General features: G+C 40.8%; 1 protein-coding gene across 1 annotated transcript in view; it reads right to left on the bottom strand.

Annotated features, from left to right (window-relative positions):
• Window positions 1-16,355, bottom strand: part of NTRK1 (neurotrophic receptor tyrosine kinase 1) — a 170,547-nt gene that overhangs the window by 72,747 nt on the left and 81,445 nt on the right. Inside the window, exons 3-4 of the mRNA XM_077467839.1 lie at window positions 14,804-14,875; window positions 2,010-2,078 (exon numbers count right to left, since the gene is read on the bottom strand). Of these exons, the coding sequence (XP_077323965.1) occupies window positions 2,010-2,078; window positions 14,804-14,875 (141 nt within the window). The remainder of the gene's footprint in view (window positions 1-2,009; window positions 2,079-14,803; window positions 14,876-16,355) is intronic.

Raw genomic sequence — 16,355 nt, 5'->3', positions numbered from 1 at the left:
TATATATATATATATATATATATAGATAAATAGATAGATAGATAGATAGATAGATCTATATCTATCTATCTATCTATCTATCTATCTATCTAACTATATGTATATATATTTATTTATTTTTAATTAGATGCAGTTTTGAAACAGACATATGCAAATTTACCATTAAATTGAGTTATGCGTTCACTTAAAAAAAAAGGAGCTTTTTTTTTTTTTTTTTTTTTTTACTTCTTTTAACCCCCTGAATAGAAGGAATGATAATGTAAAAGTTAGAGGTAATACAACTGAGCAATTTATATTAAGGCTATTCTTTGTCTAACACTTTGCACTGTGGACGACAGCAGAGAGAGGTCCTAATAAATGTCATGGTGTTCCTTCATTGTACAATAAGCAGATTAGGGAGCGGGCAATATATATATATATATATACACACATACACACATATCACCTATGTATTTTATTATTATTATTAATATTGTTATTACGTGTCTGTTTCAACAAATGGCCATTCAAAGGAATCTTTTTTTTTTTTATGCAAGTACTTAATCTAGCTGTATTTAAAACCCATTTATTTATTTTTGATAATTGAATGCATAACTGGACTTAATGGTGAATTAGCATTTTTTCCTGGAGTGTGAGTGTGAAAAAAAAAAAAAAATGTATATATATATATATATATATATATATATATATATATATATATATATATATATATATATATATATATATATATATATATATATATATATATCAGCGCCTAGAGGCGATTCAGTTCGCATTGTGCGCTATACAAGTATTTCATTCATTCATTCATTAATTCATATATATATATATATATATTTTTTATTTTTTTTATTTATTTATTATAAGCAGTTTTGTGATTTATGCCAAACTCAACGATAAGGTCATCATAACTAAATTCATATAGCCATACAAAGGAATCTTTTTTTTTTTTTTAATGCAAGTACTTAATCTAGCTGTATTTAAAACCCATTTATTTATTTTTTGATAATTGAATGCATAACTGGACTTAATGGTGAATTTGCATTTTTGCCTGGAATGTGAGTGTGAAAAATAAATAAATAAATAAATATATATATATGTATGTATGTATATATATATATATATATATATATATATATATATATATACATATATATATATATATATATATATATATATATATATATATATATATATATATATATATATTTATTTATTTTTTATATATTTTTTTTAATCATAAGCAGTTTTGTGATTTATGCCATATTCCATAATAGGGTCATCATAACTAAATTCATATAGCCATACACTATTTTATTTTTTTATATTTTCAAAGTAAATTGAAATGTTTTCTTTACTAATAGCGCCTAATTTTAGTTTGGAAGCAGGTCCCAGATTCCTCATCTGACTGCTCTAGATTACATCCTCTCTCACAGAAGTTTAGGCAGAGTCTGAGCTGAACAGCTTTTTGGATGAAATACGGCATGCCTGACAAGCATTTTGCATTTAAGGGTTAAATGTCCAGCTGCAAGAAAGGCCTTCTACTGAAAGACTAATGTTAGTCCACTTTTGTAGTCTGATTTCAATAAAAATGGTTTACTTCAACCGTAATGAGATTAGGTTTAAGGGGTTAGTGCTGCAATTTCATAAAACATTGGACTTGTGTTTAGGCTAAATATCCATTCAGTTCTCATTGTGAAACATTTCAGCGGCTCCATAGCATCGGCCAATGTTCAGTAGATACAAAACATAAATGATTAGAATAAATTTGCAAAAAATCCTTTATAATTAATCTGGCAGAATTTTCTGGTTTTTCGGTTTCAATATAATGAATATACATGAAGTCATTTATTTATTGCTTCAACATGTCAAAGACAACTAGGAGTATGCAATGAGAGGAACATATATTTGCTTTGACTTGTTATGTCAATAAAAGATCCCTAGATCCCTTCCCCAGAGACGCAGCAAAACAAACATTAATCATCGTGATGAAAGATTGGTTAACCTACAGTTCTTGAAGAGGTAGGTGGTAGAAGGTCTTCCATGACAGAGCCACCAGAGAATTTGCAGACAGGTTACTAGAAAAAGAAGAGAAATGGCTTTGATAAGACACGGGGCAGATGTTTTGCTACAAGTCAAGACTGGAAGTAGAACTTGGAGGAAGGACGAGTGAAGCTGTCAGCACCAGAAGGAAGAGGAAGGTTAAAGATCACACATATGGTTGTTTGTGCTGAAACCAACCCCACAGTAAAGTGACCTCTGTGTAAAACCAGACTGTCTGCTGTCTACTCCCATCATTCCCACCAGCACAAGTGGGATGGCGAGAACACAAACAAGAATTGCACTGAATTGTTTTTATGTATATTTTATTATTATGATCATTTTGTTACATTCTTTCCTTCTTTTGAAGGACAAGTCCGCATCAATAAACGTTTGGCAAATGCAGACGATTTAAAACAAACCTGAAAAGACACAACCGGCATCTTCACGATCTTCTTGCTTTTATCTCTTGGACGTTGTGGTAATGGTGGTATTGGGTCTAGAGCTCCCCACTCAAAGAGTGATGTCTTATGCCAAGCCTTTCCCACAAACTAACTCCACCTGTAACCCCCATCCCTAACATTAACCGTCAAACTAACTTGGTTTTAGAGCTATCATCTCAGAGGGTGTTGCCCTATCCCAAGTATTTCCCTCAAACTAACCCTACCTGTAACACCATCCCTAAAACTAACCATCAAACTAACTTGGGTCTAGAGCTCCCAGCTCAAAGAATGATGTCTTATGCCAAGCCTTTCCCACAAACGAACTCCACCTGTAACCCCCATCCCTAACATTAACCGTCAAACTAACTTGGTTTTAGAGCTATCATCTCAGAGGGTGTTGCCCTATCCCAAGTATTTCCCTCAAACTAACCCTACCTGTAACACCATCCCTAAAACTAACCATCAAACTAACTTGGGTCTAGAGCTCCCAGCTCAAAGAATGATGTCTTATGCCAAGCCTTTCCCACAAACGAACTCCACCTGTAACCCCCATCCCTAACATTAACCGTCAAACTAACTTGGTTTTAGAGCTATCATCTCAGAGGGTGTTGCCCTATCCCAAGTATTTCCCTCAAACTAACCCTACCTGTAACACCATCCCTAAAACTAACCATCAAACTAACTTGGGTCTAGAGCTCCCAGCTCAAAGAATGATGTCTTATGCCAAGCCTTTCCCACAAACTAACTCCACCTGTAACCCCCATCCCTAACATTAACCGTCAAACTAACTTGGTTTTAGAGCTATCATCTCAGAGGGTGTTGCCCTATCCCAAGTATTTCCCTCAAACTAACCCTACCTGTAACACCATCCCTAAAACTAACCATCAAACTAACTTGGGTCTAGAGCTCCCAGCTCAAAGAATGATGTCTTATGCCAAGCCTTTCCCACAAACTAACTCCACCTGTAACCCCCATCCCTAACATTAACCGTCAAACTAACTTGGTTTTAGAGCTATCATCTCAGAGGGTGTTGCCCTATCCCAAGTGTTTCCCTCAAACTAACCCTACCTGTAACACCATCCCTAAAACTAACCATCAAACTAACTTGGGTCTAGAGCTCCCAGCTCAAAGAATGATGCCTTATGCCAAGCCTTTCCCACAAACTAACTCCACCTGTAACCCCCATCCCTAACATTAACCGTCAAACTAACTTGGTTTTAGAGCTATCATCTCAGAGGGTGTTGCCCTATCCCAAGTATTTCCCTCAAACTAACCCTACCTGTAACACCATCCCTAAAACTAACCATCAAACTAACTTGGGTCTAGAGCTCCCAGCTCAAAGAATGATGTCTTATGCCAAGCCTTTCCCACAAACTAACTCCACCTGTAACCCCCATCCCTAACATTAAACGTCAAACTAACTTGGTTTTAGAGCTATCATCTCAGAGGGTGTTGCTCTATCCCAAGGATTTCCCTCAAACGAACCCTACCTGTAACACCATCCCTAAAACTAACCATCAAACTAACTTGGGTCTAGAGCTCCCAGCTCAAAATCGTAATGTCATATCCCAAGGCTTTCCTCAACGTTTGGCAAATGCCGACGATTTAAAACAAACCTGAAAAGACACAACCGACATCTTCACGTTCTTCTTGCTTTTATCTCTTGGACGTTGTGGTAATGGTGGTATTGGGTCTAGAGCTCCCAGCTCAAAGAGTGATGTCTTATGCCAAGGCTTTCCCACAAACTAACTCCACCTGTAACCCCCATCCCTAACATTAACTGTCAAACTAACTTAGTTTTAGAGCTATCATCTCAGAGGGTGTTGCCCTATCCCAAGGATTTCCCTCAAACAAACCCTACCTGTAACACCATCCTAAAACGAACCATCAAACTAACTCGGGTCTAGAGCTCCCAGCTCAAAATCGTAATGCCATATCCCAAGGCTTTCTTCAAACTAACTCTACTTGTAATGAAAGGAAAGGCCAGACGGCTGCACAGAAAACTGAAATCCAAATGCCTTTATTATTTTTTTTATTATTGCTTCAGCCATGACTGGACGAGCACTCTGCAGTGAGGAGATCATGCTGTTGGAGTCGGCTCACCTGGGATCTTTTGTGTGTTGTACCTAACTCTACATGTAACCCCCATTCCTAACAGTAACCATCAAACTAACTTGGGTTTAGAGCTACCAGCTCTATTGGTCCTATTCTGTGGCTTTCCCTCAAATTAATTCTCCCTTTAACCTCATCTCTAACACTTATGACATGTACACACGGTCGGACTTTCCGGCAGAAAAAGTCTGACGGAATCATTTCATCAGATATTCCGATCGTCTGTGGGCTTCAGCGGACTTTTTTTTTCAAAAATTCTGACGGACCTAGAAATAGAACGTTGATGGAAGCAATTCCTATCGGGAAAATCGTTCATCTGTATGCTGTTCCAAAAATTACGCAAGGGCAGCTATTGGCTACTGGCTATTTAACTTCCTTTTTCTAGTCCGGTCGTACGTGTTGTACATCACCATGTTCTAAGCGATTGGACTTTGGTGTGATCGTGTGTAGGCAAGTTCGGATTTTTAGCTGAGAAAGCTGTCATATAAACTTATCAAGGGTGCTGACTATTGCCCTTTCCCCCTACCTCCTCCATTCAAAGGATCTATGAATGGAGAAGGTTGACCTTCCATTCATCTGCCTGGCCTCCATTCATAGGACATGATTCATTCAGGGAAGCTATAGTACAACTTCTATGAATGGAGGAGGGGGTGGAAAGGTTGGACATAGTCGGCACTCTTGATGAGCGTATATGACAGGTTCCTGTCAGACCCCTGCTAGACCAAAAGATTACATGGGGGTGTATCAAAAGAGGAGACTTCAAGTTAAGTACCAGCTATAAACTCAAGGGACATCTACAAACTGTAAGTAATGTTCCTTGTGCTGATTTTAATTTAAATGTTTTACTAAACTTACACTCCAACATATCAAACTTGCATTCATGCAGCAGACATAACCACTATGCCAACTGAATTTTGCATTTTTCCTATGACGGAGTGTGCAACATGAGAGGAAATGCCCTGAGTAAATCTCACCAGTAGAGTCCCCAAAACATATAACAAGCTAGGAACTGATCAGCCCACCACACTCTGCATATAACCAAAGTGTAGCACCCTTCTAGCGTAGTAGCCTGCTAGGTAAATTTTATTGGCTCCACTGTAATCAGAGGAGCAGAGGTTTATTGTTTAGGGCTGTTCAATGGCTCATAGGCTGTTGATCTGTTGTTCTCCCTGTTGTTCTCCCCTTAGAATCATAGTGAGAGGAAGAACAGGATATGCAACCTAAACATTTGTGGAATGCTAGCCAATCCAGTAGGTGGCGAGAGGACCCACAAATAGTCTGAGGCTTGAGAAGCAGGGTACAGTGTTCCTGGATCCAGTCCTGCTGGAGGAGACCATTCTATAAAAAGCCTTCAGGAAGACACCAAGGTCCCAGCTAGGGTTATCTGGGGGGCCTATTTGTAAGCTTAAATCCAGGGATTAAGTTTGGATCTGGAAAACTCACTGGAGAGAGCAAAGAGGACATTGGTGGGAAAGAGTCCAGATGTCCTATGGTCTATTTTTCCCTCCCTAGGAAGAACTAGGGAGATGTGGGTAAATGTCTTCAAGGCTGAAGAGTAGTGACTGTGTATATCTTTTTAACTGCCGGTACTATTCAATGTCAGCGTAGGGGGGACATTTCTTTTTGTACAAGTGCAGCCAGAAAGTTGAGAAGTCCTGTAGTTATCAAGTTCTACCATTTAATGTGGGTATCCTATACTCCCCTTATCTCTATTCAGAAGTTCATCATTTCGAATAGAAGAAAAAATAAGAGTGTTCTTTGGAGCCAGTGGAAGAGTGTGCCTGGCTGTGGGTGCTATATTTTTTAAAATTTTCTTGATGTTTCTCAACATTTTCCCATCATATTCACGTCTTGGTTTCTCCTTTGTGACCCGAGTCTAATGAGAAAAGTGTGTCATTATCGGCTGCATTTAGTTGGGTGACGACAGATCCAAACAGCTGTAAATACCATTACACGTGCCTGCGCGCATAGGATCATTTCTACGCTGCCCCGGGTGGTGGGGAATGGATCCATTTCAGCTCTTGTCAGGTCAATGATTGGCCACAGGGGAGTGAAAATGAGTGTTTGCTGTCAGTCCTGGCTGAGGCCAGCTGCCCCGATATCAAATTCCGCAGCAAGCACTGATATCACCAAACCACTCACCCCAGAGCTCCCAGTATGCTGGGATGGGAAACAGAGATATCTCTCATAGCAAAATAAGGGGGGCGACACACCCCTGAGTACAGGTCCCATAAAGAATCAAGGCACAAAAAATTAACCATTCATCCCTCTGGTGATTTTTTTTACTAATATAAAATAATTAGGCAGAGGACATACCCTTACTATGCCCCTGATCATGGAAACTGTGAAAACTTAAAGTGTATCTAACCCCAAACACAAATGTGTATTATGATGAAGCTCACAGTCCTTAGATGTGGTGGCGGCATCAGTTTTGGTGATTCTGTCAGTAACATACGTTCTGGGGTGACAACACTCACAAACTGCACTGTATCTATGGAGGAGCAGCATTTTCATCCTAGGAGAGGACTGCAAACATTTCCTCCTCTCCTTTTCTCTATAACACAGAGGGAAGTGTTCTGCAGTCTGAGGAGATAGTTGGTAACAATGTAACTGATAAGAGTGTACGTTAAGCCGGGTACACACGGGCCGAATGTTGGGAGACATTTCCCGGTTCAGAAAAAAAATGTCCGACATTCGACCCGTGTGTATGTCAGTCTGTCCAGATTCTGTCGGATGAGCATGCTGGAAAACCAGCAGCCGACAGACTCTTGATCAGTGCTCTCTGCTGTCGGAACACAATAGCTTAGCAGGGGAGATCGCTATACTAACTTTGCATGGTTTATCAGCTCTGACCTGAGCTGACAGTTTTTTTCATTGAACACGCTGGGTAGAATGGAAAAAACGAATAGTGTGCACCAGGCTTTAGACAGAAAAGAGACAGAGAAGAGATTCATGTATGGGTAGGCTGGTTGTACAGAAGTTGATCTACCGACCAATACGACCGGTAGCCAGCATTACTGATCAGTGTATTCTGATGGTGGAGAAGGCTCCCCACTGTCAGAATACAATAACTCCATTGGAAGGATTCCCCCATCCACACACTTGATGTAAATTGGCTAATTTTTTTTTAGGGGTGCTCAACCCACTGGTTGACCAAAAAAATTATTATTAATGTATGGCCTGCCTTACAGAGCAGATAGAACGAAACAGTTTTAGAGTTATATGTACCAGACCAGAGGGACACAATAAAAGACATTTACTGTTAGGGTTTTACATATAATACATACATACATACCTATATTGTACCAGCATGACAGGCAATGTCCATGGTTTGTCCAGTATGGTGGAGAGGAACTTGAGTAGCCTGCACAAAGCCCTGACCTTAACCCTACTGAACAGCTTTGGGGTGAATTGGATCACAGATTGCAGGTCAAGTCTTCTCATCCATCAATGAGCCCATAAATGAATTGGAAAACCAATCTCAAGCAATGTTTTCTCATCCAACATAAATACCTGACCTCATAAATGGTGGCCATTTCAATAAGGACATGGTTTGACCTGTTTGATGTGTAAGAACCCAAGTGGTCTACACAAAGCCCTGACTTCAACCTTACTGAACACCTTCGGGATGAACACAGATTGTAAGCCAGGTCTTCTCATCCAACATTGAGCCCATAATGGTGGCCATTTTCAAAAAGGACATGGTTTGCCCAGTTTGGTGTTGAGAAGACCAGAGTGGCCTGTACCAAGCCCTGGCCTCGACTCTCCTGAACACCTTTGGGATGGTTTGAAATGCTAATTATGAACCAACTCTTCTGTCCAACGTCAGTACCTGAGCTCACAAGCTCCATGGTTTGCTCAGTATAGTGTGGAGGTAATTGGGTAGCCTGCACAAAGCCCTGACCTCAACCCTACTGAAAAGCTGTGGGATGAATTGGAACGCTGATTGCAAGCCAGGTCTCCTCGTCTAACATCAATACCTGGCATCATAAATGGGGGCCATTTCCATTAGAACATGGTTTGATCAGTTTGGTGTGGTATGGCCTGCACCAAGCCCTGGCCTCAACCCTGCTGAATACATTTAGGATGGATTGAAACACCAATTATGAACCAACTCCTCCATCCAACATCAGTACCTGACCTCACAAATGCTCTGATTGGTTGCTATAGATCATGGCACTTTGCATGCACTCTTTCATTTTTTCTTTGGCTTTTTAAGCTCTTTTGAGATAATTTTCCCTTTCAAGATTAAAACTTGAAAGGGAAAAATCATTTGCACACAGATCCCCCACCCCCAAGATCAAGGTCCCGGTTTCATGGCCTTTAGCCAACAGCATCTCTAACGGAACTGCAAAGGCAAACAAAGCAGAACTATGATGCACCAAACAAGACACAAAACACAAATACAAAAACAATAAGCTACGACATCTAAACATTGATTGTAATCACGCACAGATGATGAGTGTTTGTGGCATGATAAAAACATCCCTCAGCATAAACCTTAATTTACCTTTGCCAAGGCCCACCACAGTGACGGGATGTCTGTGCTCTGAAAAACCAGGACCAGTTTTGCAGCTGTTTACAAGTTTGTCATTTACAATTCAAGTGAGCAATAGTAAATGGATGATGTTGTAAACTGAATTCTGATGTATCTGTTTTTTATTTGACGGACTTCTTTAATTGCAATTAGCCATTTAAAAAAGGATTTATTTATCTTCTTTTTCTGGATGATCTAAATTTGGGCAGATTGGTGGTGTCTGACAAAATGATTTTACATTTTTTACTTGTTGTTTTGGTTGCTTTTTTTTAATTGCACCTGACAGCTGTAATGCCGTTGTGCATATGGGTACGTTTAATGTATATAACATATGCACTGAGGCTGTATTCACTTCCAAATTGCTTGGTTACTGCAAGGAAACCATGGCAAAAAAGGGAACTATTGGAATAAAATGAATGGGGGGACTGATGACTAGTAAAGAAATAGGCAAGACACAGCTAATTTCTAAGATAGTAGTCCTGGCAGTCAAATATGAGATCAGTTGGGAGGTGCCACAGGGGTCGAAACGGTGGTGTTGGCTGGGAGATCAATCAAGAGAGCTTGGCTTGAGAGAGGTTATCCAGTTACCCAACTTACTTAATAATAAGGAAATGTGAAAAATAGGATTGGGTGGCAGTATGATCATCATAAAAGTTAAGCAAGTGAAGTCTTTGGGAGTCAATGTTATACTGTACGTAGTTGGGATTTGTATATAATGGGAGCACATTTAGTAGAATGGGGCTTATCCATTGCCCAGTTGTTGGTGAATCTACCTGAGCCTGGTCTACTGGAGGAAGTCAGGTGTCCACAATTTGAGCCCATTGTTGTTTCAAGTTGCTGGGGTGTGGCTGGGGAAATCTTAGTTAAGTCTTCATGTTGTTATATAATGGGAGCACATTTAGTAGAATGGGGCTTATCCATTGTCCAGTTGTTGGTGAATCTACCTCAGTCTGGTCTACTGGAGGAAGTCAGGTGTCCACAACTTGAGCCCATTGTTGTTTCAAGTTGCTGGGGTGTGGCTTGGGAAATCTTAGTTAAGTCTTCATGTTGGTGGACGTCAAAGACCCCTTCCTGGAGACATTTGTTGACAGCTATCATGGTATTTATGTTGATATGGCTATTTGCCCAGTCGTTGGTGAATCTACCTGAGTTTGGTTTGCTGTAAGAAATCAGATATGAACAATTTGAGTACATAGTTGTTTCAAGTTGTTGGAGTGTGGCTGGGGATGGGGAAATCTTAGTCAAGTCTTCATGTTGGTGGACTTCAAAAACTCCTTCCTGGTGTCATTTGATAACAGCTGTCATGGTATTTATGTTGGTATGGCTATTTGTGTTACACAGCAGCCTTGGATGGTGTGGGCTTGACAAAGGGAAGCCCAGTCTTCACTAGGAAACCCCTTAAGTGAATTCCAGTAAGGCAAATGGGGCATGAGCGTGCCCTCAATTCTCGTTGGCGCCAGACGGACTATTTAAAGGATGCTTCTGCTCATCATTAGTGCTGACTGGTCTTCAGCTTTTCCCTGTGTCCTGCGTGTATCCTGTATCTGATCTCCATTGATGACATGGCTTGTTACTGGCCTAACCCTGGATTCAGCTTGTATTTCTGCCTGCCTGTTCCTGACCTCTGCTCTATTCCTTGGTATCACTGCTCCTGGGACAGGAGCTGTGGCTGCAGAGGAAGCATCGGCTTATGCGGCTCCAGCTCCCTCAGCGGCCACCTGCTTTCTCCAGCTCAAAGCACTCTGATGCTTTGGGATGGTGGGTTGGCAAGCCCAGAACACGATCAACAGGTTGTCGACCATGGGCATGCGCTTTTCTGGTGTGAGAGGCTTTTGAGTGGCAAAAGGAGTCTGGTTAACCTCAGTTGCAGCACTGGTAAGGGGTCATTTTGACCAAGAGTGATCCATGACAATTTACTTCCTGTTATTTATTGATAACGCGGAATTGATAACGCGGGCAAACAAAAGGCTAATGAAAACACATCTGTTTCATTATATGTGTTTGAGAAAAATTAAGGGCCAAAAATTGGTGCATCCCCCAGTCATATCTAGTATTAAGCAAGCTTGTTAGCATTCATCTACAGGAATTTACTGTGTCAATATTCTGGTAAATGAAAAATTAAATGGCAGAATGGTGGGTCTTAGGGCCTTTAAAATGTCATATGTACCATTATCATTTTATACTTTTGTGCAGAGCAATAATATAAAATAATTAGAATTTTTTTTTTATATGTAAGCTAATTGGCTGTGAATCCCCCTTGAGTATTTAAACTGAATTCGTTAATGGAGAAATGATCAGTGACAATCCCCATGATGGTGGGTAATAACTAGACCTAGTTTAGTCAGGAAGCAGCAGGTAGGTTCGCGAGAGGAGAAGTGCTCTATCCAGGGAGAAGAAAATGCATACCTAAGAGAAATACGTTCCCATCAAACCTTAAAAATACCATGGCCTTTTATTTATTTTTAATTACTCGTCCCAAGCACCTCATGGTGAAAACACCATTAGCGATGTGCACCCTGCCAAAATCTCTTTCTCGCAATTAGGAACGCGCCAGAAAACACTTAATAGTTTTGAAGAACAACAAAACAAGTGCTCAGTAAGCCATCTTATTAACAGCAAGACAAAATCTGCCTAAGCGTGAGAGAAGCCTCCAAGGCTATTGTCAATGACAGGTAAAATACGTCAGAAAAGGTAAAAGGAGGATTCAAATTATAAAAAAAAAAGTTGTAGGAGTAAAGTCAGCCTACCCAAAATTTTAGTGTTTGACCCCCTTACACATGGTCGGAGAATCCGTCGGAATGTGTCCTATCAGACCGTGTTGTCGGATAATCCGACTGTGTGTGGTATGCATCGGACTGTTTCCGTCGGAATATCCGTCGGACCCAAATTTTCCAACTTGTTGGAAATTATTTCCGACAAACTGTTCCGATCGGACATACTCCGATCATGTGTAGAGAATTCCAATCGGACAAAGTGCCACGCATGCTCAGATCAAATTCCTACATCAAAGCTATTGGCTACTAGTCTGAACGTAGTCCCATCGTAATGAAATTACGTCATCACGTTCTGAAAGATCGGATTTTTCGACAACTTTGTCCGACCGTGTGTATGCAACAGTTTCGGACACAATCCAACAGACAAAATCCGACGGACAAAATCCGACGTATTTGGTTGGCAGAATGTCCGACCGTGTGTACGGGGGCTTAGAGTGAAAAACCATGACAGTTTCTTCCATTACTTGGGGACTCATCACTATTGATGAGATGTCTACTCTGAGATCCTGGGTGGAGAATGGATGATTTGAAATACCCCCATCAATTCCCAGGTGGACAACAGAGCTGGGAATTATGATACCTTGCTGCCCCTGAAAATTCTTCTGCCCTGGCCTGCCTGTATATCATGGAGTATTCCATGAGTATGTGTGTTCTATTACTGGTGTTAGGATGTCCTCTTTTAAATGCACCAATTGATTTATTTTTTCTACAGTGCTAATATCCTGATTGCTCTCAGCTCAGGATTAACTGAGGATCAAGGCTTCTAAATAAGTCAATACTTCTAATTACTACAACGTGCAAACCGCAGTTTAATTAGGCTTATTTTAGGTTAAACCATGCATGTATTTTAAAGACCAGTAAAGACATTTATTTTGACCAGATGTATCCACAGGAGGCCCCCCAGACAATAGAGTCCAATCTTCACATCTCTCGGCATAAGCTTATAGTAGAAAATTATAGTATCTTCTATAATGTTTACAGATTGCTGGGTGTCCAGTATAGAAACAATGGAGGGGGAGTCAAAGGCAGGGTATACAGTTGGCGGAGGAAAGAGGGGGAGTCAAACATTACAAGGTATGGGGGATGTTGGGGGAGTCAAAGCTTGCTTGGTGTCCGGTATGGAAGGGTGTAGGGGGTTTATAGAGTTCTTGGTGTCCAGTATAGAAGAGTAGAGGTGGTTTACAGATTATTGGGTGTCCACTATGGAATGGTGGAGGGGGCTTACAGATTTTTGGGTGTCCAATATGGAAGGGTGGAGGGGGCTTACAGATTGTTGGGTGTCCAGTATGGAAGGATGGAGGAGGCTTGCAGATTGTTGGGTGTCCAGAATGGGTGTGGGGTGGAAGGGCAGTAACAGATAACAGGGAGTACAGTATAAGGGGAATGGAGAGGAAGTCAAAGATTGAAGGATGTATAGTATGTGAGGATAGAGAGGGAGTCACAGAGAGAGTCAGTGGTAGAGGGGCACTGGACACAAATTTTTATCAAAAATTGGACAAAATAAGTTGCGTCTCTGATATGCAATCTCAGAATCCAAAAGTGAGACGTGATTACCTACCCCTCTCTAGTTCCATGTAAGGTGACATCAAAGCTCCTTTTGGTGCCTCGTCTAAGAGGGTTATGATTTTTATCATTAAATGTGATGATGACAAGTAAATTTACTGACAAACAGTTCACCCTTCATATTGATCCAACAGATGGGTGTCCATTTATCTTATTCTTTCTGCCCCTGGATGCATAATCCAAGTTGCTATGACCTCGGATCCAGCAACCTCACAATCCAATCAGTTTGCTTTCATGACCACCAAGGTGTTGTCATTGGATTTTGTCAAGGGTCAAAGTTGGACATGAAATTGAGATCCAGATGAATAGTACCCCTGGGATTAGGAAGCTCTTTGCAGGATGTGCCAGGTCCTCACTGGCACAATTTTATTCCTACACAATAATAACATATTTTTTTTCTGAATATTCATGTAACAGGTCTCTTTACAAGGTCCTTGAACAGCCCAAATGTGTCTTCAACCACCCTTCATATCGATCCAATGGATGGGTGTCCGTGGAATATTCTCTCCCAGTTCCTGGGTGCACCATCCAAGTTCCCATGACCTCGGGTCCAGCAGCCTGACAATCCAAGTAGTTTGTTTCCATGGCCACCAAGGCACTGCCATTAGTTTGTGGTCAAGGGTCAAAGTTGGCCTTGAAACTGAGGTCTAGGTGGACAGTACACCTGGTATTGGGAAGCTTTTTGTATGATATGTCAGGACCTCCCAAGCATATTTTTATGCCTACTCAGTAATAGTGTTTTTTACCAAATGTTGATGTAATAGTACCCTTTGTGAAGTCCTTGCGAAAGTCCAATGTGTCTTCAAACACTCTTCGTATCGATTCAGTAGATGTGTCCATGGAGATTTCTCTCTCTGTTTCGGGATGCACCATCCAAATTGCCTTGAGCTCATGTCCAACAGCCTCACAACCTAAGTCGTTTGCTTTCGAGTCAAGTCATTCGTTTGTTGTCAAGGGTCAAGGTTGAACCTGAAATTAAGGTCTAGGTGGAAAGTACCCCTGGAATTGGGAAGCTTTCTACAGGCTGTGCTAGTTACTCACTGGCACGTTTTTATGTCTACTCAATAATAGCATTTGTTTCGGAATATTCATGTAACAGGTTGCTTTGCAAGGTCCTCAAAAAACCTGATTTAAACCTGCCAGCTCAAATTTTAAGTTTTGGCTGTTTAAAGTAAACACATTGGTCTGGTGGATATTAACAAAAATAAATCATCTTTTAGGAGGTGAAATATGAAGCAAATTTGCTTTTTGATTCACGATTTCCATTCTTTGCTCTGTATTTCATTCCAAAAAAAAAAAAGAAACAAAATCAGCTCTACAGAAGGATCACTTACATGTGAGTCATACGAGGGTTCATCTCAAAAGCATCTTTGGAAATATATTTGAGCCCGGTGTTAGAAATGGTCCTGTGGATACAAAACATAGAAGCAACTAAGGATCAATTGACTAATTGCCTCCAAATCCCGCCCCAAGGATGCTAATGTCAGCCCATCCTTAGTCTGAAATGGCCGATAAAATGAAATGATATTACAGTACTCAAGCCAGGAAATGAGATGGGCTCTATCTTATTTGCTGCAGCTTCCAATGAACATTGTGAGAAGCTCACATTGTGCAGTGAAAATAGAGTTAGCAATTTCAGTCAAGGAGAGGAGCCCTTGTACAACTGTACGAGTTCGAAGGTAAAACTGGAGTTCAATTTTATGTTTTTGGATCAGTATGAGAGCCAGGCAGCTAACATTTTCAGAAATGTAATCAGCAATGACAACGTGCATATTCCTTGAGTACGGGTCCTTTTAATGTAAATCACTATTATTATTATACAGGATTTAAATCATCTTATCCATTATTATTTTTCATCAATAGTTAACAATCTTGCAACTATATGCATACATGTTTGTTCATTACATATGCAAATTCTGCTTCCTAATACTATTGGACATCTTGAACTAACCCCCTCCCCAACGCCTTACGTACCCACAACCAAGGTCTGGACCAATGTTTCCATCCTCAGGCATTACACTAATTTCAGTGCTGGTAGTACTTGTGCACTATTGAGTCCTCATTGACTTGAATGAAGCCATATGCTGAGTATCTCCAACTATGGCCCTATTCATGTCAATGTAAAGGCAGCACTTAGAAGAATTTCATAGCCAAGGATGTAAACACTGCTACAGTGCCACAGAGGTAAGTAAAGGGCTGGCCAGGGCTTGGAGTAGTTCAGTTTAGCTCAGGAGTAGGGATGAGCTTGCTTTTGTTCGGAAGCAAGTCCAAATCTGGAAACCAGCTACCATTCCTGGTCCACTGAGCTGCCACTGTCCAATGTAATATAGCCATATTAGGTCAATGATGTCATGAGCATTCCAATCACTTTGTAATCCCGAGGCCTGCAGCTCATTGAACCACAAATGACAGCTAACTTCACAGTTTTTGACCAAGGGTGGGATAGGAAGGGGGGCTGGGTAAGTAGACCTGGGCTTGTCGTTTAAATCAACCCGCCCTTTAAAATATTTGCTTTAAGGGTGAGTGTACTTGAACCTCTAAGCTAACTTTGATATCAAGTCAAGTTGAGGTCACTTTTAGCGTAAGTTGTTTCATTAAATCCAACTGAAACTCTGTTTTCCACATCCCGTCAAAAATGCTTCATAATCTGTTGGGATCAAACAAGAAATTTAATTGTATACTAACCCTAAGAGGCTGGCTGCACTTATGCACCATTGAGTCCCCATTGACGTCAATGAGGCCATTTAATGAAGATCTCCAACTCCATTCAAGTCAATGTACAGATATTAGAGAATTACATAGCTAAGGAAGGATGTAAACACTGGACCGGGACCCGGGGCAGACTGACCATTGGGCCACTCGGGCACTGACCGAGGGCCCCGTGCT

The sequence above is a fragment of the Lithobates pipiens genome, unplaced genomic scaffold (assembly GCF_037356315.1).
Source record: "Lithobates pipiens isolate NorthernLeopardFrog02 unplaced genomic scaffold, aLitPip1_a1.2 Scaffold_62, whole genome shotgun sequence".
Lineage (NCBI taxonomy): Eukaryota > Metazoa > Chordata > Amphibia > Anura > Ranidae > Lithobates > Lithobates pipiens.
The sequence above is the reverse complement of the archived record's forward strand: the minus strand, read 5'-3'. Positions and strand labels throughout refer to the sequence as shown.